The sequence below is a fragment of the Eulemur rufifrons genome, chromosome 15 (assembly GCF_041146395.1).
Source record: "Eulemur rufifrons isolate Redbay chromosome 15, OSU_ERuf_1, whole genome shotgun sequence".
Classification (NCBI taxonomy): domain Eukaryota; kingdom Metazoa; phylum Chordata; class Mammalia; order Primates; family Lemuridae; genus Eulemur; species Eulemur rufifrons.
In genome coordinates, this window is record NC_090997.1 from 86,027,021 (window position 1) to 86,048,770 (window position 21,750).

General features: G+C 40.7%; 1 protein-coding gene across 7 annotated transcripts in view; it reads right to left on the reverse strand.

Annotated features, from left to right (window-relative positions):
• NHSL1 (NHS like 1) overlaps positions 1-21,750 on the reverse strand; it is a 243,738-nt gene that overhangs the window by 21,114 nt on the left and 200,874 nt on the right. For 5 of the 7 annotated variants that reach the window (XR_011235560.1, XM_069488916.1, XM_069488917.1 and 2 more), the window contains exons 4-7: positions 18,227-18,419; positions 13,732-13,863; positions 2,905-6,144; positions 2,221-2,353 (exon numbers count right to left, since the gene is read on the reverse strand). Coding sequence is in view for 6 of the 7 variants with exons in the window: in XM_069488916.1 (XP_069345017.1) it covers positions 2,221-2,353; positions 2,905-6,144; positions 13,732-13,863; positions 18,227-18,419 (3,698 nt within the window). In the remaining variant the exon portion in view is untranslated. The remainder of the gene's footprint in view (positions 1-2,220; positions 2,354-2,904; positions 6,145-13,731; positions 13,864-18,226; positions 18,420-21,750) is intronic. The other 2 variants (XM_069488918.1, XM_069488919.1) reach the window with 1 other exon arrangement.

The following is a 21,750-nucleotide window of genomic DNA, read 5'->3' on the forward strand; positions in this document are numbered from 1 at the left end:
AGGATGGGTCTGTGTTGGCTGCCCTGGGCTTGGTGCTCCCAGGGTGATCTCCATGATTCTGGCCCAAAACAAGCCACCAACGCAGAGGGCAGAAAGTGGTAACGACCCAACACAGAAGTCTGAAGGGTGGCCAGAGCTGCTGGGGTACCAGTCCCTTTGGGACTACAGAATGTGGCCTATGATACTTTGGGTCCATGGTCCTGCTCGGTGGTCAATGAGAGCAGTGCCCTAATACAGGTAATGACCGACTGACGAAATCACAGAATAAAAGCATCTCCAAATTGTACAGCTGGAAAAGACTTTAGAAAATGGTCTAGTCCAACCACTTTGGGTTTCAGAGACAGTAACTGAGGACTGAGGAGTGAAGTCACACAACTTATTAGTATGACAATTAGAACTTGATGGGATATCTTTCCACACACAGCACACGGCCTCACCCCTCATACTGGTCACTTCCCAAAGCAGCTCTGCTCATCTCATTCTTTTAGGTATTGGCTTGCGGTGTGATTTTTTGTTTGGTTTTTAAATAGTGAGGTGTGCTGAGATCCACAAAAGCCACAACTAAACGTGATTAAAACTTTAATCAAGTTAAAGTTAAATGGCCTTTAACTGTAGGTTTAGAATTAAGAAAGAAGATGGGATTTTATTGTTGTTTCTGAAGAGCAGCTGCCCCCTAAAATGAGAACTAAATCTAAACATATGAATTCTTTGCATATATATACATATACATATATACATGTATGTATATATGTATTTTTAAAGAAGATGTCTATAAAAAGTACTTAAATAGTTAATACTGGCTTAAAAACTAATTACTTCAATAAATATAAAAACTTCACACCTCAACTGGTGTTCTACATTTTCCATCTGGCTTTAAATCTGAAGTGAATTAATTTGCATTATAAAATTTGAAAGCTGTGTTTCAACTTAGATATTCTTTACTTTAAATTATGAGCTTAAGTGCTAAAGGATATAAAAACAAAGCCTTAAAAAACGCAGACATTAGATGGAGCTTTACTATGTCTGCTAATATATTCTCAACGCTACAGCAGAAATTGGCATGTGTCCTCGCTTTCTCTTTGCAATCCACTCCCGAGGCCTACTTGGCCTTATTCCTCTCATGCATGCACAGAATAATACAAACTGACCAATTTCTACATCTGCAGTAGGAGAAACCACAAACTTTTCAGTGCCTTAAGAAGGCTGCCAAAACAAAATATAGAGTAGACCTTTAGCATATTTTTAGGAAAGGGACGCAGTCATTTGGCCCCACAACAGTTGGGTTTTCTCATTGGAACCAAGTATGGAATACACAGAGCAACCAGGCAACACAAATCTCTAAGGATTGCTATTATAAATATGTATATGCCTGTATATTTAGCAACCCAATGCATTCCATATTAAATGAAATACTTTGAGTCTTGGAAGGATCTCCTGACAGTTAGATTCCAAATGGTTTTATTTAATTCAGAAAATATTTATTGAGTGCTTATTATGCATCCAGTACGGTTAAAGTCAGAAACATCTGTGTAAACTTCTAGAAATACCACTAAAGTTGCTTTCAAAGGATGTATATTTTTCATTTCCCTATTTTGAGAAATAATTGGATAATTAGCTACCTTTTTATTTCTAATGAGATCAAAGAAACCCGTCAGTGCTAAAGGGGGCAGTCTTTTTCTCATGCCAGTAGATGGCACTAATGGTATACAGTAACAAGCAAATTTAATTCCTTTTGCTCCTGCTTAAAAGAAAGATGTACTCTTTTATAGAAACATTTAAACAGCCAAAGAAATTGTACTATAAAATCCTGGATTTTGTGGGGGAAAAAAAAAAAAGACTAAAACAGCCTTAGGAAGGGAGTCCTGTAGAGCTAGTCTGTGCATCCTAAGTCCACAGAACATTCCTCGGCCTGCAATGAACCACGACTGCTTTAACCCAAGTCTTGTTAATGCTCTTACGACTGACACATTGTATTCCTTGCCAGCAAGTGCAGCGCCTAGGCATCACATTTGTGTCATAAAAATCAGTGGGACAAAGTAAAACAGAAATTGGAGTCAGAGGAAATAAAACTATAGAAACCCACTAAAAAAAAATCAATAAAGTTAATGAGTCATGACTGTGAGACAGAAGAACCCTTAAGAAAGAAAAAGAAATTGAGAAGCCATTTGTAGAGAAGGAATTATAAAGTAGATTAAAGTAAGAGGAAGGTGTTTTGGATACCTGTGAATAGCTGCAAAAAGGTCTTCTGTGGTCCTGGGTCTACTGGGGGTCATCACCTCATCACTCCCGTCTTCCCTGGGGAAGTCACAGGCCTCTGAGGAGGACGCGGCCGTGTCGGTCTGCGGCACCCCGGCTAGAGAGAAGCAAGCCAGCAGGCACAGAAGATGCACAGTGACTAGAATTTCAGTCCTCAGCCAAGCTTGCAAACACGCTGCTTCCCTGCCATTCCTGACAATGTGAGGACCACAGGGAGATGCGGTGGGGTCTGTAGTTTGATAGTTTACAAAGATGGGGGAAATGACGCCAGCCCCACAGCCAGAGCTCACTCTTCTCTGTTAAGGTATAGAACTCCCGCTGAATCTCTCTCCAGTTTTGTTACAGCATTTCTTTGCAGCTCTTCAGGAGGGAGATTACTCACTGCTATTTAACACCCAGCCTGCCACAGATCATCCCCATCCCCCTATTTTCTGCCATGCCTTTAGGTCTAGATTTTTTTTTTTTTTTTAATTCATAACATGCAAAGTTGGTAACTTACCCTGTGCAGTAGCACAGGAAGCCCACACAAGGCTGCTCTTAACGTGAATCTAATCGGATCTACCTGGGTTCTACATGGGAACACTGGACAGCCCCACTTGGCTCAGCTGCATATGGTCAGAGGGCACAGGAGAGAGAAGCCAGACTCACCCCCTCCGTCCTGTCCAGACAGGCAGCTCTCCTCGTCGCCCCCACCATCCGCGCTGTTCTCGGCTGGCTCTTCCTGCTGGGGGGCAAGCGAGGTATCAGGCTGTACCATGAGGACATTGGCTTCCACTCTGCTGGGGGACACGGATCCTGCAGCTCCTCCCTCAACAACCAAGCTGCTGGGGTGCGTCGCATGAGAGCCAGCTCGGGCTGCAGAACTCTCTCTCGTCTCTTTGCTGTGTGCAGAGCCCTCCTCTCCCCTCGTGGGGCTGGGCACAGCTCGGAGGGCTTCGCTCACGTTCTCTGCGGGCTCCGCTGCAAAATCTCTCTGTGGAGGCGGCACCACCAGGAACAGTTTGGGCTTCTTGGAAATAGGGGGTGGTGGCTTCCTGCTGGGTGAAGAGTCGGGGAGCAGGCCGGTCCTGGGGCCGGGCCGAGCCTCTGCCTCGCCGGCGTTCGGCTGGGCGCCGTGCTCGGCTGCACTGCCATGGTCACCCTGACTCGAGCTCTTGGCAGGCGTCAGGAGCGAGCTTGTCACGGAGACAGGCTGGCTTTCACTCTCCATTTCATGTGTGCTATTTCGGGATTTCAGGAAGGCAGATGGCTTTAAGTGGTACTGTGGAGCAACTGGAGTTCGTTTTTCCTGAGCTGTTGGTTCAGACGGCAGTGCCGCCCCAGCGCCCGAGTTCTTCCTCACGGGCCTCAGCTGCACCATCTGCAATGCCTCCGTGGTTATGAGGGGCATGGGGGGTCTGCTGCTCTCCTCCTTGGCGGAAGGCGGCCTGAAGGCCTCCCGGGAGGAGTCAGGCTGGCTGGAGTTGGGGAGAGAAGGCCTGGGGTCGCTCATGAATTTGGGGTCGAGAGGCGGGGCAGGCGGGGGCTCCGAGGAGGGTGGGAAAGGCGGAGGTGATGGCAAGGGCGCAGAAGAATCTGGAAGTGGGGGGCTCAGTGAAGTGGGGGCAGGAGGAAGGCACCCGTCAGGGGGGGAGCAGAAGGGAGTGAGAGCTTCTGGTGGCGGAGGGGGGAACACGGGAGAGGGAGGCAGCGCAGAGCCCTCGGGACAGTCAGCCAAAGGCGGGGGAGGCGGGAGGAAGGGAGCTGGCGGAGGAGGGGGGTGTCCCAGGGGACAGGCCGAGGCTGCATCCAGCTTCTTCATAGTGCCGCTTCCTTCCGTCGAAGTGTTAGAGGACAGAGAAGTGGACGATGAGGAAATGGACACTGAGGATATCAGAGAGGACTTCCTTTCTGGTACCTTGGGCTTGGGCTTCCCCTTCCCATTTGCTGGTGACATTGATTTTAAAAACACAGGCACGGGGGTGAGTGCTGTGGGTGTATTCGACTGGCTGGAATACCCACTGGATGGAGAAGTGACTCTGTGTGACTTCTCCGGCGACGTGATCTTTGGTTTGACGGAAGCGCCGGGCACTTGGGGCAAGGCGGCCCGGGGCCCTTCCTGGACGTGGCGGACTGGCCCGTTGCCAGTGGGCGCCCCGCTGCTGGCCGAGCACGCCGCTCCCGGGGTGCCCGGGTCTTCCTGCAGGCCCGTGTAGTCGATGTAGTAGCCCCACGGGTCTGCGTACTCCGACTTGACGCTGCTGGTGTCGCTCTGCGACGGCGTGACCCCGCACAGGGAGTAGACGTTGGGGGCGGTGGCGGAGGTCATGCTGCTGCCGGCGCTGACCGTGCTCTGGCTCCGCGACCGGGGCAGCCAGGGCTCCTCCAGGTCACTGCAGGGGCTCTGGGAGGGCGAGCTGCCACCCTTGCCCGGGAGGCTCAGCTGCAGCGAGTGCTGGAGCGAGGCGATCAGGCTCTCGTTGAGCACCTGCCCGTTAGACTGGCCGCTCTTCTTGGGAAGCCTGCGGAGGGAGTCTGTCCGGGAGGGTGGCAGGGGAGGCTTCTTTGCTTTCTTCAGAGAGATGTTTCTCGAAAGGGATTTATCGTGGCAATTTGACCGGTCCCCTTGGTTTTTCTGAGCTCTTCCATTAAACACATTGACCACGCTGTGCCTGGGGTTCCCAAAGCCATCGCTGCTATTGCACAGATTCCCAGATCCACGTCCAGAGTCGGTGTGCAGGGACGTGCAGCAGCCATCGTGGTCCTCGGAATACAGCGACCCCGCATCCTCTCTGTTGGACGTTTGGTCCAAACTGCAGCTGCTCATGTTACTCGCCGGAGTGGAGTACCCAGGAGTGGCCACATGTGGCTTCAGTGGGGACGCCCGCCCATTACCTGAGGCTTGGTATTCCCAGGGCTCCGAGCTGCCCTGCCCTCCGCCCCCTGAATAACTAGACTCGCTCTTGCCATCCACATCCTGTGTGTGGGCTGGTAAGCGCAGGCTGTTTCTACAGTGATACGGCACAGCTTGGGACCCGTTCTCCCTGTTTGCTGGGGCATTTAGACAGACTGCAGAATCACACAGGGACAACAGTGTGGTCGCACTGGGGGAATGGGTGTCTAAGGCTTGAGAAAGAATGGCGGGGTGACCCTCATTCCAGTAACAGCCGGGAGGCTGACGGTCATCTTTCCCAGTGTGCCTGGGGATGAGGTGGTCTCTGGATTTTATCTTTGCGTAGGAGGATGAGCTGGTAATTTTACTGTCCAACAGCCCTAAATTCTGAGCAGGGTGAATAACGATGACCTCTGAAGAGGAAGACAGTGTAGCATTCGGGATGATGCTGGTGGAATACGTCGCATGAGGAGAAACCACACAGGCTGGGCTCGTTACATTTTCACTCTCAAAGTGCCTCAGCTCCTGGGATTTGGGCCTCAAAAGTGTTCCAGTCCTTGAGGCACCTCCTAAATGTCCTAAGTGTTCATCTGCTTGTGGGTTACTCCCCTCGTAGGGGAAACTGCCATCCATGTCTCCTGCAGGGCCCAGGGCACCCAGCCTCGGCTCAAGGGACTGAATGTTCGCCCTCGCTCCAGAACGTGGCAGACTATGGAAACCAGCATCGCTGTTGAGGCGAGAAGGGAACACGATACCCGCAGAATCACTCTGCACGGACATGTTGCCAGAGGAGCCCGAGAAGTGGCTCATTTGGGCAGCAATGCCTTGCCCCTTCTGTGCCCTGATTCTTCTCATTGATGGTGGCACAATTTTCATGTCCTCAGTCTGACAGCTGGAGTCCCTGGTTTCTGAGCGCTGCCCAGCAGACCGATAGCTATCAAGCCTTCCTAGTGTAGAGTAGTGGTCTGGGGTGAACACGGAATGACCACCACCATCATCTTGACCAGTGCCGGATGCTGCAGATAAAGCAGAAAGAGGCTTGTTATCTTGCAAATAAAAATCCATAATTCATCACTTGTTCCCTCACCCCCCTGACTATTGTGATTTTTAAAAGAAATCTTTTCTATTTGATTTAGTTTCTTTTCTCCTATGGGTACCTAAGTGCATTTAAATAGTTACTGATAGCTCTAAAATAAAAATCCTTATCATGAATTTCATGTACTTCTCTTAATTTGTACTTCAAATCCCCCTATAGCTTCAGTGCTGCATATGGAATTCTCGGGTAATCCCATAGAGATCAAGGCCGCTGAGTGCTCTATGGAGTATTTACTTTTCCAATAAGCATCTTTCAGTAAAATCTTCAAGGTAGCCTTTCCTCTACCAGGTAAGTGCACAGACCATCTACCCGGCTACGATGCATCTTTCCAAAAGATGAATGTAGTAACTGAACAACAGGGTCACAGAGCGACCATGTACGAGAGATACTAGTATAAAACAGTGTTAATTACATTAATTCTTTATGTCACAAGGAAATCCTAAGAAAAAGAAAATTGATTTGCAGGCCCATCTGCGTTTCAAACATTTCATTATCCATCTTAAGCCATTATCATCTGTCTGTTGGTGACATTCAAAACTCAACAGCAATCTGTTGTGCTCTGATGAGGGAAAACCAGCAGGAACTGATCCAGCTAACATTTCCTCAAATTAGGGTTATTCATTTGTTGGAGCTTTACAACCAAACAGAGAGTAGTATGTTAAAGAAAGAAACCCAAGGATGAGCAGAGAGGGTAGTGGATGAGGGAAAACCTTACTTGTAGATAAACAGATTTCAACCTACCCACGAAAGGATGGAGCTTTAAAAGAAAAAAAAAAAAAAATCACAAAGCTTTAAAAATAGTAGTAAAACCACAGTTCTTGCTATGTTGTCTTCATCCAACAAGGACCTGAAAGTACCTGAAGGCTGGGCTTTGCTGAGCAATGCCAGTCCAGCACCAACACCTGGATGTGACACTGGTATGATGGGATTCCTGACTTCCCTCCACCCCCACGTAACTTAACCATCGCACAGATTGGATATGCAAAGCCTTTTGCTCATCTGGATAGCAAAGAGTATTACTAAAATGGCAGCAATGTACTTGTCTCAATCTCAGAGATGTCACCCTGCAAGGAGGGCTCCCCATCAGAAAGCCTTTTCCTTCACTGTGATGATGGAGAGACGTTTTTATACTTGTATCTTTAGCAAAGAGATCTATTTCCCCATCTTTATCCTCTGCCAAGTAAGCACTCACTGAACGCAGATAGACAGACACAGAGGAGGCTGTCTCTTAGAAAGAGGGGAAATAAGCAAAAGGGCAGAAACAGAAGAAAAATCCACCTTGAGGAAAGAAAAACAAGTGGTGCAAGTTTTTGCCATTTGGCAATTAAGAAGATGAGAGGTTGAATTGTATTGGTGTATCAGTTTATACGAGTTTAACTCCAAACGTTCAAACTACTTCATTCCATTCAACAATGGGTTTTAATATCTTTTACTTTCAAAATTGTAGTAATTCTTGCATGGGGTTAATGGTAGATATTTAACTATCTTTAAATGTCATAAACAAAATCCTGATACTTTTGGGCAATGATTTTGAATGTGAAACCATTCTACTCTTCTGAAATAGAAATGTAGCCAATTCTTCACCATCTACAGCTGAGTATAACATTCTTATTAAAATAACAATGTTTCCTAAAGACTTTAAAGATATATGAGAAACTAATATATAATTTATCACAAGGACCATCAAAATTCTATTCCCAAAACAGACCTTCCAATATTTTCACAGTATAAAAAGTTTCATAATATTATAGGACACAGATGAATGCTATGTAGGCATACCTCATTTTATTGCACTTCACTTTATTGTACTTCACAGATAATTTTCTTTTTTCAAATTGGTGGTTTGTGGCAACTCTGTGTGGGACAGTCTATTGGCACCAATTCTCCAATAGCGTGTGCTCACTTCATGTCTCTATGTCACATTTTAGTAATTCGTGCAACATTTTAAACTTTTCATTTTATCTGTTATGGTCATTTGTGATCACTGATCTTTTTTTATTGAGACAGAGTCTTGCTCTGTTGTTCTGGCTAGAGTGCAGTGGCATCACCACAGATCACTGCAACCTCAAACTCCTGAGCTTAAGCAATCCTCCTGCCTCAGCCTCCCGAGGAGCTGGGAAGACAGGTACATACCACCATGGCTGGCTAACTTTTCTATTTTTTGTAGAGACGGGGTCTCACTCTTGCTCAGGCTGTTCTCACTCTTGTGCTCAAGCAATCCTCCTGCCTCAGCCTCCCAGAGTGCTAGGATTACAGGTGTGAGCCACCATGCCAGGCCAGTGATCTTTGAGGTTACCACTGTAATTGTTTTGGTGTGCCACGAACCACATTCACGTAAGACGGCAAACTTAATGGATAAATGTGTGGATGACTGTTCCTCCTATCAGCTGTTCCCCCATCTCCCTCTCCTCAAGCTTCCCTATTCCCTGAGACACAACAATAAAATTAGGCCAGTTAATAACCTTACAGTGGCCTCTAAGTGTTCAAGTTAAAGGGAGAGTCACATGTCTCTCATTTTAAATCAAAAGCTAGAAATGATTAAGCTTAGTGAAGAAGGCATGTCAAAAGCCAAGGCCAGCTGAAAGCTAGGCTTCTTGCACCAAAGTTAGCCCAGTTGTGAATGCAAAGGAAAAGTTCTTAAAGGAAATTAAAAGTGCTACACTAGAGAACATGTGAATAATAAGAAAGCAAACAGCCTTATTGCTGATATGGAGAAAGTTGTAGTGATCTGGATAGAAGATATAACCAGCCACATTCCCTAAAGCCTAATCTAGAACAAGGCTGTAACTCTCTTCAATTCTATCAAGTCTGAGAGAGGTGAGGAAGCAGCAGAAGGAAAGGTGGAAGCTAACAGAGGTTGGTTCATCAGGTTTAAAGAAAGAAGCCTTCTTCAGAACATAAAAGTACAAGGCGAAGCAGCAAGTTATCAAGAAGATCTAGCTACAATAATTGATGAAGGTGGCTACACTGAACAACAGATTTTTCAGTGTAGATGAAACAGCCTTCTATTAGAAGAAGATGGCATCTAGGACTTTCATAGCTAGAGAGGAGAAGCCAATACTTCAAAGCTTCAAAGGACAGACTGACACTTTTGTTAGGGGCTAATGCAGCTAGTGACTTTAAGTTGAAGTCATTTACTATTTTGAAAATCCTAGAGCTCTTAAGAATTATGCTAATTCTACTCTGCCCGTGCTCTATAAAGGGAACAACAAAGCCTAGATGTTTACAACATGATGTACTGAATATCTTAAACCCACTCTTGAGACTTACTGCTCAGAAAAAAAGATTCCTTTCATTGACAATGCGCTCTGTCACCCAAGAGGTCTGACGGAGATGTACAAAGAGATTAATGTTGTTTTCATGCCTGCTAACACGACATCCATTCTGCAGCCTTGGATCAAGGAATAATTTTGATTTTCAAGTCTTATGATTTAAGAAATACATTTTGAAAGGCTTTAGCTGCCATAGATAGTGGTTCCTCCAATGAATCTGAGCAAAGTAAACTGAAAACCTTCTGGAAAGGATTAACCATTCTGGACATCATTAAGAACATTTGTGATTCATGGGAGAAGGTCAAAATATCAACGTTAACAGGAGTTTGGAAGAAGTTGATTCCAACCTTCATGGATGACTTTGAGCAATTCAAGACTTCAGTGGAGGAAGAAACTGCAGATGTGGTACAAAGAGCAAGAGAACTAGAATTAGAAGTGGAGGCAGATGTGACTGAATTGCTGCAATTCATGCCTGTAATCCTAGCACTCTGGGAGGCCGAGGTGGGTGGATGGTTTGAGCTCAGGAGTTCGAGACCAGCCTGAGCAAGAGCGAGACCCCGTCTCTACTAAAAATAGAAATAAATTATATGGACATCTAAAAATATATATAGAAAACATTAGCCGGGCATGGTGGCACATGCCTGTAGTCCCAGCTACTCGGGAGGCTGAGGCAGGAGGATCACCTGAGCCCAGGAGTTTGAGGTTGCTGTGAGCTAGGCTGACACCATGGCATTCTAGCCAGGGCAACAGAGTGAGACTGTCTCAAAAAAAAAAAAAAAAAAAAAAAAAAAAAAGACATAATCTAAAGAAATAATTATGTATAATTTGTCTGTTTCTTGTTAATAATACTATAAGAGATCTCCAATTTCTAAAAAGTAAATATAATTAAGGATAAGAATCTACAGGTTAATTTATTTAAGGTTTAGTACATGAAGTTTTAAAAAGTCTTGTTAGGTCTTCAGTAATGTTTCTAGTACAAACTATCAAAAATTACTTATAAAAGGATTCCTTTAAATGAAGGTTTTTCTTCTTAGGGAATCTACATGGGGATAAGTTCAACAGTCAAATGTAATTATAAGCCAATAAAATAATCCTACCTGCTTCTGAAAGATGAAATTTTATAACATGATGTTCAGATAAGTTTCTGTGTAGTTTTAAGATTAAAGAAAAAAACTGAAATGTCTAATTCATTTAAATGGAAGACAACATATTATAAGTCATCAGATATACTTTGGAGGTAAACAGTAAATATCATACCTTGATTTTAAAGGGTTATATATCTACAGGGTTAATATACTAGTATATGGCATACATTTATATACAACAGTAAGAGTCCACTACTTACAGACTTTCAAGTAAAAACTGCATATAATTAAATATAACTTTCTAATTCATGGAAGCATCTCTCTATGGTTAGATTTTTTTAAAATCCAAAGCCCCTGGCAGCTAGGACAATCTCTAGTGGAGAGGGTGCATCTTTCCTAGTATATGCCTTTCCTTCAGATAATCATTTTCTTTTTTGTCTAATTTGTTTGACTGTGCCATACTCCCCCTTATATTTTATATCTAGAGGAGAACTAATTTTAAAGAAAATAAGAAGTATCTATTTTTGATAATCATTAATTAGGTAGTACAAGGCTTCCAAACTAGAGTCCTTATAAGTGCAAAATATTGGGAGAAAAGGCAAGATCAACCAAAAATCTTGAAAGGACAGAGCAAATAAATATATGATCTAATTTTTCTGCTAAATAAAACTGTATTCAAATGTTATCCCCTCATTTTATTCACCAATCCTCCAACTAGCCTACCTAGAAAACTGGAGTCCTTATCTAATTATCTTTTGTTTGTTTGTTTAAATTGGCTCTAAGACATAGTCGTCTCAGTTGACCCCCAGCTGGGATCCGGGTCATGTCACTGACTGCAATGTCACACAGTCTCACGTCTGGCCACAGCCACAGCACAGATGATGTGGGGAAAGATAGTTTCCTTCCTTCAGCATTCGTGTAGTTCCATGTACTCAATCACTGATTTTATAAATACTAAATTTACAGAAGATATGATTTACCCCGCTGGCCAGATCATTCCAGTAAGGTCAAAGAAGTAACTGACTTATTGGCTCCCTACTGGTTGTTTCAGTAATAAAGGTGATAAAAATGTTTACCTTTCTCATTCTAGGTTTCATACTACATATGTATATAGACAATTCATATTGAATATTTATGTGTATGTGCATCTTTATCTGAGCCAAACTACCTTTACGCTCTTTGCACAAGGTCATCCTACTTTGGTTGGGAAGCCACTTACAACGTAGCTTACCTCAAGACATCAACTTTCTAATCTCACAAGGGGCCTGACTGCCTGTCCTTAAAGTCATTCCTTTGTGGCACGTCTCCTAAAAAGACCTGAGTATAAATGTTACCGGAGTGCTTTAGGAAATTAGCCCGTGAAATAGCTAGAGAACATGTGAGTACAGATAATTTCTTAAATTAGTTAGCTGTCACCTCAAGAATTTAAAAAGAAAGAGTCTGAAAGAATAAGACACAGACAAGTCAAGAGAGGGAGAAAGCACCACGCGCCAGTGAGGCGCAGGTTGCGGGATGGTGCCTGGAGGCCTTGGGTAGTACCTGGAGAACCGGCCCACGAAAAGCAGCAGTATGTGGGCCACGAACCAGACAGACTTCGCAGATCCCACGGGGCAGTTGCAATCTTGCCTTTGCTTCTAATGAACCCTTCCATTATTCAGTAAGACAAGCACCTGCATGCCATCCGGGTCACTGGAGCTACCCAGAGCAGAGGCAGAGCCCTGCTCCTCTTTTCCGATGGCCGCTACAGTCTAGAAGGCAGAGCACATATACTGTAGGATTGGACGGCAGTAAAAGAGAAAATGCCAGGGAAATAAGAGTGAGTCTGCCTTCCCTAATACAAGGCATTCAAGCAGGGCTGCTGGGGAAAAAAATACAGAAGCACAATGTCTGTAGCAGCCAGAAGCTGAAATATCACCTCAAGGTGCTGGAACAGATATATTATTATTGCTAAGGTAAATTCATTTTACTAAAAGACTAATGGGCAATTTCAGAAATAATGACTCTGAGTTTGTAGAGTATAACCTTTGATAGTAAATAAAACTAAATAAAAATGTCAGGTGAAAGTAACTATTAGGAAATAAGTCCATAGGATGGCCAAGGAGGAAGACGCAAATTTCAACATAGGTGGTAGTAAGTTCCCTATAATAATGACCACAGGAGCTATTAATATTATTAATACAATTATAGTACTGCCAGGTACTAAGTGCTTCACATGTATAAATTCATTTAGTCCTCAAACAACCCTATGAAGTAGGTTCTATTAATATCACCAACACCTATTTGTTGAGTGAGGAAGTAGACTCAGAGAGGTGAAGTAACCAAGGTCACCCAGGGTGAGTGGCAGGGTTAGGGTGCAGCTCCAGGCAGCCTGGCACCAGTGCTACTCCTGACCCAGGAGCTGTGTGCTACACTGCTCTGCAGACATTCATGCTGGGCTCCCATAAAACAACAGGGAGAGGACATTAATAGAGAAAGAGGAAAATGAAAGGATTACCCCACACATATCAAGATAAGCAGAAACAAAGTGGATAGATGAATAATGAACTAAGCAACCGTTTCCATCAGCCAAAATGTTCTTGTGTGTTTCCTGCTTTTATCATAGCTTCAAAATACTAAATAAAAAAGCTATGAAATTGTTTCATTGAAAGTAATGAAGGCATTATCCAACAAAAATTACTATTTTCTATCATATTGACATTTACTAATAATCCCAGACTGCTGTTTCTGATGACAAAACACCACCGGTATTGTCAGGATAACCAGCGAAGTCCATATTCATCATCTGAAGTCCAAGAATAGTTTTCAGTTTCACGAAAACTTAAGATTTAAATGAAAAGTAAATTTAATTGCAGAAATAACCCATGTTCAAGGTACATAGAGATGATGATGTAACAATCAATTTCTATCATCCTAGTTAATTAGTTTTCATACAAGCTCTTCTCCCTGTACCTTCTCCCCCAAATCCAGTAAACCGTGTCTGCATGGGATGTTAAGATTTGCACCCAATGCCTCATTCGGGAAAGAATCTGGCCCTTTGGGGCACCAAGGGCTATCAGAATGTATCGATTGTATAAGCATCACAAATGAGGTCAGCGTAGTAACGCCGAGCAGCACTCAGGGGCAAGAAAACACAGTTCTGCTGAGCCATACCTAGCTCCTTCTGTATGTTGTCAGGGACTCCTGTAATAGTCTTTCTCCTTTTGACTTTCTTCGGTCGTCTTACCAGAGTGTCTGTGTAAATTAGAGACCGCCGAAGGCTGGCCTGGCGATCGAAATTCTCCCCTAATGCAGAGTAGTAGAACAAGCGAAGCAATGTTATTTTCAAGCAAGCTGACACCATGCACTTTCTTCCAGAAGCTTGTTGTAAAATGATAAGAAGGGATTAATAATGATGTTAGCTAGTCATATGATGATGAATGCTGAAGGGCAAAAAAGGAAGAAAAGCACATTATCATCATAAGGCTGTTTTGCAATTCGTGTGTCCTTCCAAAGCAAGCACCTTGCTCTCATCGTCAAATGAGCTGGAGCAGCACATGCGAGTTTGTTAATAATGCACTGGAAAAGTGATTGTGTTATTTAAAAAATGGAGCATTTTGGAAGTGTTTCCTATATATCCTCTGGTCACCAAAACCGCTCTACATCAGCATGTATGCGGTGATGGTAATGAATATATTTTATTTATCTGGTCATCCCCAGAGACAAACATAACGTCTTGTCTTGGGTGATGAAACAAGTAACTTAATCAAGTTGAATGGAGAACTTTTTCTTCAATCAAAGAGTCTGACAACTCTAGTGAAAAATGAAACGCCTTATAATGATAAAGCACTTTCGCCACAATGACACCCAGTAGCACTGCTGTTGTTAAAGCTGAACTGCTTCTCTCTGTTTCGTAATTACTTTTTAAAGTTGGTCTTAATTCAGACGTTTCAGGTGATGTTGCAATCAAACCTGGAATGCCACATCCACAGGACTTGTTTTCCTTCTAGAGTGTAAGCTTGTGTGATTAATATACCATAAGAAACGATAAAATAATAAAGTGTGTAACAGTATCAGTTATTGATGGGTCTCCTTTAAATTACTTGCCAGTTTAATTAAAGAAAGTTTTACAGCACTGACCTTTTTGAATGGTTATTCTCCTCAAAAAGTGATTTTAAAAATACATACACATACAAATTACAAACTTCCATCATTTTATGCATAAGAAGAATATAAAAACATTCACTCTTTTTAGCAATATTGACACAGATTCAAAGTGGGTATGTTGTGGGCAATGTAACCTCTATTTTGATAATACTAAATTGTGAATTTTAACCAAAACAGAGGACAAAAATGTGAATGATCAAAACACATTTCAACTACTGAGAAACCAACTTAAATAAGTGCTTGCAAACATTACAAATGCTTGCAACTCTGTTGCTAATGAGGAAAAATAGAAATGATTGAGACAAGACCCTGAAATATCAGAAGGTACCATTGCTGTGAAAAATGGATCACTATGTGCAACAGCATAAATGCTTGTAAGGGGCAAGTCATGACTTCAGTAGTTCACTGGTTCCCTGCAGTAGAGGAAAAAAACTTCCTTGTAGCAAGACATTAATGGAAAAAACAGCATGTGCCTGTAATCCCAGCTACTTGGGAGGCTGAAGTGATAGGATTGCTTGAGCCCAGGAGTTCCAGACCAGCCTGGACAATATAGCAAGACCCCGTCTCAAAAAAAAAAAAAAAGAAGAAGAAGAATAGATAAAACATTAATAGAAAGTTACATTTATTCTGCAGTTTTACTTCTTAGACAAAAACAAAAGATAAAACCACCCAAGCTCCAAGAAAATTAAGAAACAAGGCATATGATGAGGATGAACATCTAAGTCATACCCCATATTAAAGGCACCAAACTCTTCATCTTGCATTGTGACCTAAAAAGACTGTGTCCTCTACTGGATTATACATTTTTTGAGGGTAGGGACTATGAAGCATGTACTTTAGCTTCCCCTATGGCACTCAGCTAATGCCTGGCACAAAGATTCAATTAAGTATCTGTTGACTTTAATCCCTCCCTTTCATTAAAAAATGGTATTAGTCCTGGTTATTATTTAGAAATAAACTTAGGTAACTCAAACATCAGTGTAAAGCCAGTTTATAAAAATCGTTTGTTTATGTACTATATTTATCATCCAGGTGGAAGAGCTGTTATCCCACATGGCAGATTATGGAATACACTTATATGTACATTTTAACTTAAACATTGTTTTCCTCCTCACCTCTTATAACATGCCAAGAGCCCACAGGATTATAACTAAAGAGATTAAATCAATTTTCACTGTGCTAATGTTCTACTTCTATGCCTGGTGGGCTGCACTCCGGATTTGAAATATTATATTTGTTAGCATTTTTTTTTTCCTGCTAAGCCTTCTAAAAAATCAAACTAGAGGTTCAATGTTCACCCTAATTAATGAGCACATGACAATTCCCTACAGGAAGATAGATACATTTTTATCTTAAAAATCTTCTAGGACTTTAGAAATATATAATTCACAGAGCAGGAAGCTGTATAACTTGTGTCAATTCAACACCAAAAGCGAAAACTTTAAATTTATTGCTTCTTTATACCAGATTAGAAAAACTAATCATTTAAGAAATATATGTGTGTACATGAACACCCAGATCTAGCAAATGGATCAATAAATATGTAAGTAGGTATATTTAATTTTGAGATTTCAACAAAATGTTAATCACTCAATTAAAAGTAAATTGTATTTTGACATAACTCATATTGCTCTTTCTTTATTAACATTCACCTCTCTTGTGTGACATTTTAAAGGCCGCCTTTTCAGCTCTATTTAATTCTTATCTACTTAGTCATCAAACAGGAGAGAATTAAAGCTCAAAGATGTGACACTGTCTTCTGTTGTGACAATTTAATTCATTGCAAATAATTCTTTATTCCTGAAACTCTACTGACTGTATTTTAAAATCTCCTAATAACAAGATAAGTATTTCACCCTAATTCTATTAAGGATTATCATATTTCATAGCACAATCTTCTTATCTTGTAATATTATTTCATTGGCATTTAATCATATGTAATGTAATTACATTTCTCCTGAATTTAATCAATCAAATAGTTCATTTTCTCATAGAAAATATGTACATCAAGCAATAAACACCACGCTTTTTCTTGAAACATAGCTACTTTTAAAAATAATCTTTAAAAAATGTAATAAAGGAGTAAAAACTTTACCTATCAGGTATGATGAACACTATTTTGGGGATGGGCACACAAAAAGCCCCCATTTAAGCCTCATACAAGGTAACAAAGACATTTGTACTCCATTAATCTTTTCAAATTGAAAAAAAATTTAAATGTGATCTAGGTAAGTAAGAAATACGTTCAGAAAGATCAACAATATTTTTTGGATAAAAAAAGAATTAAAATGCTCTGCTATTCTTTTAAGGTTCAAGTAAAATAAATGTGGAAAAATGTATGCAGAATTAAAAATCATTCATGTACTTGCTTATTAAATTTCTATGGAATTCAAAATGAGTGCTAAATGTAATTTCTAAACATCCTATAAGGTTTAAAAAAAAATCTTCAGTAACTATCAAAACGTTATTAGCGCCTCACAAACTCACCAATGCCGTGGCAAAAAGCAGTAGCCTCAGAAGCACAGCAAGAATACTGTGGGTTTTCATCCTAGTTGTTTATGAAAACTCATCCTTTTTGGTCACCTGATTTTTTTAGGTTCTGGCCCTATAGCCCCTGCTTTGTATGGACTGATTATCAGTGATGACTATTAGTCATCTCTTTACATTGAGTACACAGTCGAATGATTGAAGCTATTAACTCTGAACCTGTCTTTTTGCACTTCGTACCTTCCCCATGTTTGTCGTGGGCTACAGAGGTGATAAAGCAGGAAAATTCTGATATCTTTTTAACAGCTCTTCTAATTTCATGAAAGATTATCTTTGAGCTTTACGCACCTTGTTAATTAATATCCCTATTCCAGAGAGTATAACATATTCTAAACATGTTATATTCAGAAGAAATGAATTTTTGTTTGAAGATTATGGAATTCAAATTATGAAAATCAAAATATAATTTCATTACCCTATTAAGTTTCTAAAAAATATTTTTAGTCATTATTAATTCACTTGGCATTTTTGGGGTAATTTTTCCCTTTTTCCACTTCAGAAAATAAGAAGAAAATCTATCATTCAGAAATATCACTAAATGATTATTTTATTTCTATATATATATATATATATATATTACTTAAAGTAACCCTTTAGAAGGAAAATATATAATTTTTTTCTTAACCAGAACAACATCTAGAAGATGTTTCTATATAATCAAAAGCTTGTTAAACAGCAATTTAATTAAAAAAACACTCTTTAGATGAATAGTTGGACCATTGAGTTCTTTGACACCAACATTTGGTGACATAGTCTTCTAATCTAATGAGTAATAGATATTTTATATGTACACACATATGTAGTTCTAGTATTCCCTTCCTTAAACAAAGAGTGGGAAGCCAGACTTCAGCTATTCACCTTTGATGTACAAATGAAATTCTAAGGACATATAACAAACAAAAAGCTTGCCATTCTCCCAAGCACGGGCTGAACCTGTCTGCCTAGCAGAGCGTACCGGTTATGTTAATAGGAACCACATCAGCCTGGACTGTCTGGGCCTGCTGTCGCATCTTCTCTTCTGGTGTTGGCAATGGAAGTGACTTGGTCCAGTTCGTCTGAGTATTAAGGTCAGAGAAGTCACTTGAGGTCGGTGTTTTAGGTCTCCTGATGGAAATAAATCTTTCTTCTTCTGACGAGGAGAGAGAACACTGCAGAGAAAAAAGAGGTAGCAGCCACAACATACAAATAGCTGGCAGAAACATTCAAATAAATATTTCTTATTTAAAAAATATTAGATTGATTTAATGGAAGCTGAAAAAAAAATTGGAGTCATTTAGGAAGAGAAGCGATGGTTTGCTCCTCCTCTAGGACATGAGTCTGAAAATGTGAGGACAGCTAAAGGTTTTGCTGACCCACAAGATCTTTGAAGTTCTTCCTGTTTTTCTCTATGTACTGTGGTCAGAAAGCTTATGGATTTAGTTTAACATTAGAAGCCTAGAGAAACACCATGGCTGTGGCTATCAGTTTCCATTTTTATTAAAACTTAGTTCTGCTCAAAGTAATTTCTAGCTTCAATCTCATTAATATTTCTTTTAGGATCTGATTCAAGGGACATTTCAAAAATGATAGAGCTATTGTTGTTCAGCTATCTGTGCTCTTCTGAAACCATTTATATGGGGAAAAAAATCAGTGTGAAATTGTTAAATTATAAGAAGCTGACTAAAGCTCTGCTCTTCAGCCTTAGCAGAATTTCATGAAAACATTTCTACCAGTGTCTGTTTCGATACAGATTAACATCCTGATGGAAGAGCTCTTCTTCAATATCTTTCTTCCCATAACACCTTAACATACTGCCACACTAGAAAAAAAATTTTTTTCCCCTTGGGGCCACAATGTTTTATTATGAAAATAGAATAAAAACTTCGAAAACAAAGTGATCCTTTCTAATTTAATGAAAAATTTGTTATTTTTTATTGTTTTCTGTGCGTGAGTTATATGCAACTTGAAAAACAGTTCTCAAGGCTCCCAAGGTGTGTGAGTCACATGTGCTTCATGAGGCCCTAGGCTCAAAATTAGTGTGAGTTAAATGCAACCCACACGGCAGTTAATGTGTTAAAAAAAGTGTAAGCAAGAAGGTTGTGTTGGCAAGCATTTTATGATGGACTTCACCACGGCTCCGTGGCAGTTGGTTCTGTGACAAGGAAGCTCCAAGAACTCAAAATAAACGCAATGGGCTTGGGAGCAACAACAAAAAAGGATAATTGACTTTTGTGGGGAAATGGTAGTTTATAATATACAATAAAGGTATAAGAACTGCTCTTCAAGTCTAAAGCTTTTAAATTACCACTTATGAAAATAAGGCTTTTAGAAAGAATTTTACTGAAGAATAAAAAGTCAGTGAATCTTCCCAAAAGGAAGACCTGTGCAACTAGCACCCAGATCAATACAACATCCCATCCCCTGCACCAAACACCCCGAATCAGGGTAACTGCTATCTGGGCTTCCAACACCACTGCTGTGTTTTACCTGTATTTGAACTTTCTATTCATATAAAGGGAATTACAATGTTTTCTTTTGTGACGTGTTTCTTTAACATTACATCTGTGAGGATTTACCTATCTTTACAAATCATGGTTTGATGCCTTTCCAGATTTAATACAAGTTCCCAAGAGGACACAGGTAACAAATATACAGAAATGCACTGTTTGGAAATCTCAAACACAAGAACACTGCCACCATTGCTTATTGCCACTGAATTCATCTTGCTGCAAAATATCTGTAATTATTCTACAACTACTAGAGCTCCCCGAATCTGAAAAAGATTACATAAGAGCCAACGAAAATAGTTTGGTGTTGGGCATAGAGCCCTAGACTAAGAATCCAAACCTGAGTTTGTTTCTAAACCTTGATGTTTTCTTTGCTGTAACATGGGGCTTTATTGCCTACCTTCTGCATCCACAGAGTTATTCTTAGGACCTAATGAGCTGCTAAATACGGAAGTGTCTATGACTGTTAAATATCATGGATATGAAGGTGGTACTCAGATGACTTTAAAAAAGAAAAATCATAAATTAACAAGTACCCACTTTTTTCTTCCATTGCAAGGACAGTAACAATTATAGAGACATTATAGAAATAAAAATATAAAATTATAACTAGATATCTCAATATTTTTATTTATATATTTGTTTGTTTATTTATTTATTTTTTTAGAGATGGGTTCTCACTCTTGCTCAGGCTGGTCTGGAGCTCCTGAGCTCAAGCAATCCTCCCACCTCGGCCTCCCAGAGTGCTAGGATTACAGGCATGAGCCACAGCACCTGGCCCATACTTTATGTTCTTAATACATAAGATATATAAAATGATCATTTGGTTTCTTTTCCACCTAAGCAAAATCAGTATGTTTGTAATTAAATTTACAAAATAATCCATTTATAAACTGAGCATATGTTATGACATCTTATGATATTAAATGTACTATATCCATTCATATTTGATCTAATCCTGGTTAAAATGGTTACAACTCACACAGATCCTTGAAAGACAGTCAAAGAAAATTTTGAGTCAACAGCAGCAGCTAAGCCATACTAATGTAAATCATTTATTTCCAGCCTTTTTGCAGTTCACACTTGTTAAGTTTGATTTATAACACATATTTTCTACCCTTAAGGTACACCTACACATACACACAAATAAATTAAAATTAGTTTTATTTAAGAATTTCATGGCAGTTTGTATAAAGTTCACATAGCTGAGTTTAAATCTTTTAAAAAAAATTTAATTAGCATGTTGACACATTTTTAAAATTTTTATTATTTTATTTTTTAGAAATGAGGTCACAGGCTAGAGTGAAGTGGCCCCATCATAGCTCACTGTAATCTCGAACTCCTGGGCTCAAGCAATCTTTCAGCCTCAGCCTCCTGAGTAGCTAGCACTATAGGCATGTGCCACCGCATCCAGCTAATTTCTTACTTTTAAATTTTTTTGTAGAGAAAGGGTCTCACTATGTTGTCCAGGCTGGTCTCAAACTCCTGGCCTCAGGCAATCCTCTCACCTTGGCCTCCCAAAGTGCTGAGATTATAGGTGTGATCCACACCCGGCTTGAATCTCAATTTAGTAAGTTAGAAGATGACTCCAATTTCCTGATGTATACACACAGATATAACTTTTCAGGCAACCTTGAATTACAGTATAAATTTTGAAGACGATAAGAAACAAATCCTAACCAAAAAAGTTTAAAAGAAAGGCAAGTAAAGCTTTCAGGCTGATGGAGAACAGCTGTCTACCTCCTGTAGCAAGGGCTCCCCTTTCCATGTGACGTCCGCCAAAGGAGCAAAGTCCAGTTCTGATCTACCACATGTGAGCATCTCAATGGTGCTCATCAGCCCCAATAACCTACTTCTCTTTTAGTTGACTGACAGTGTCAGAATCGATCACTCTCCCAATGAAACAGCATTCCCTAGAGGCTGGGTTGCCATAGGATGATCACCAGGGACCACTCCAGTATGACAACTGACAGAGAGTCCATTTCATAAAGTG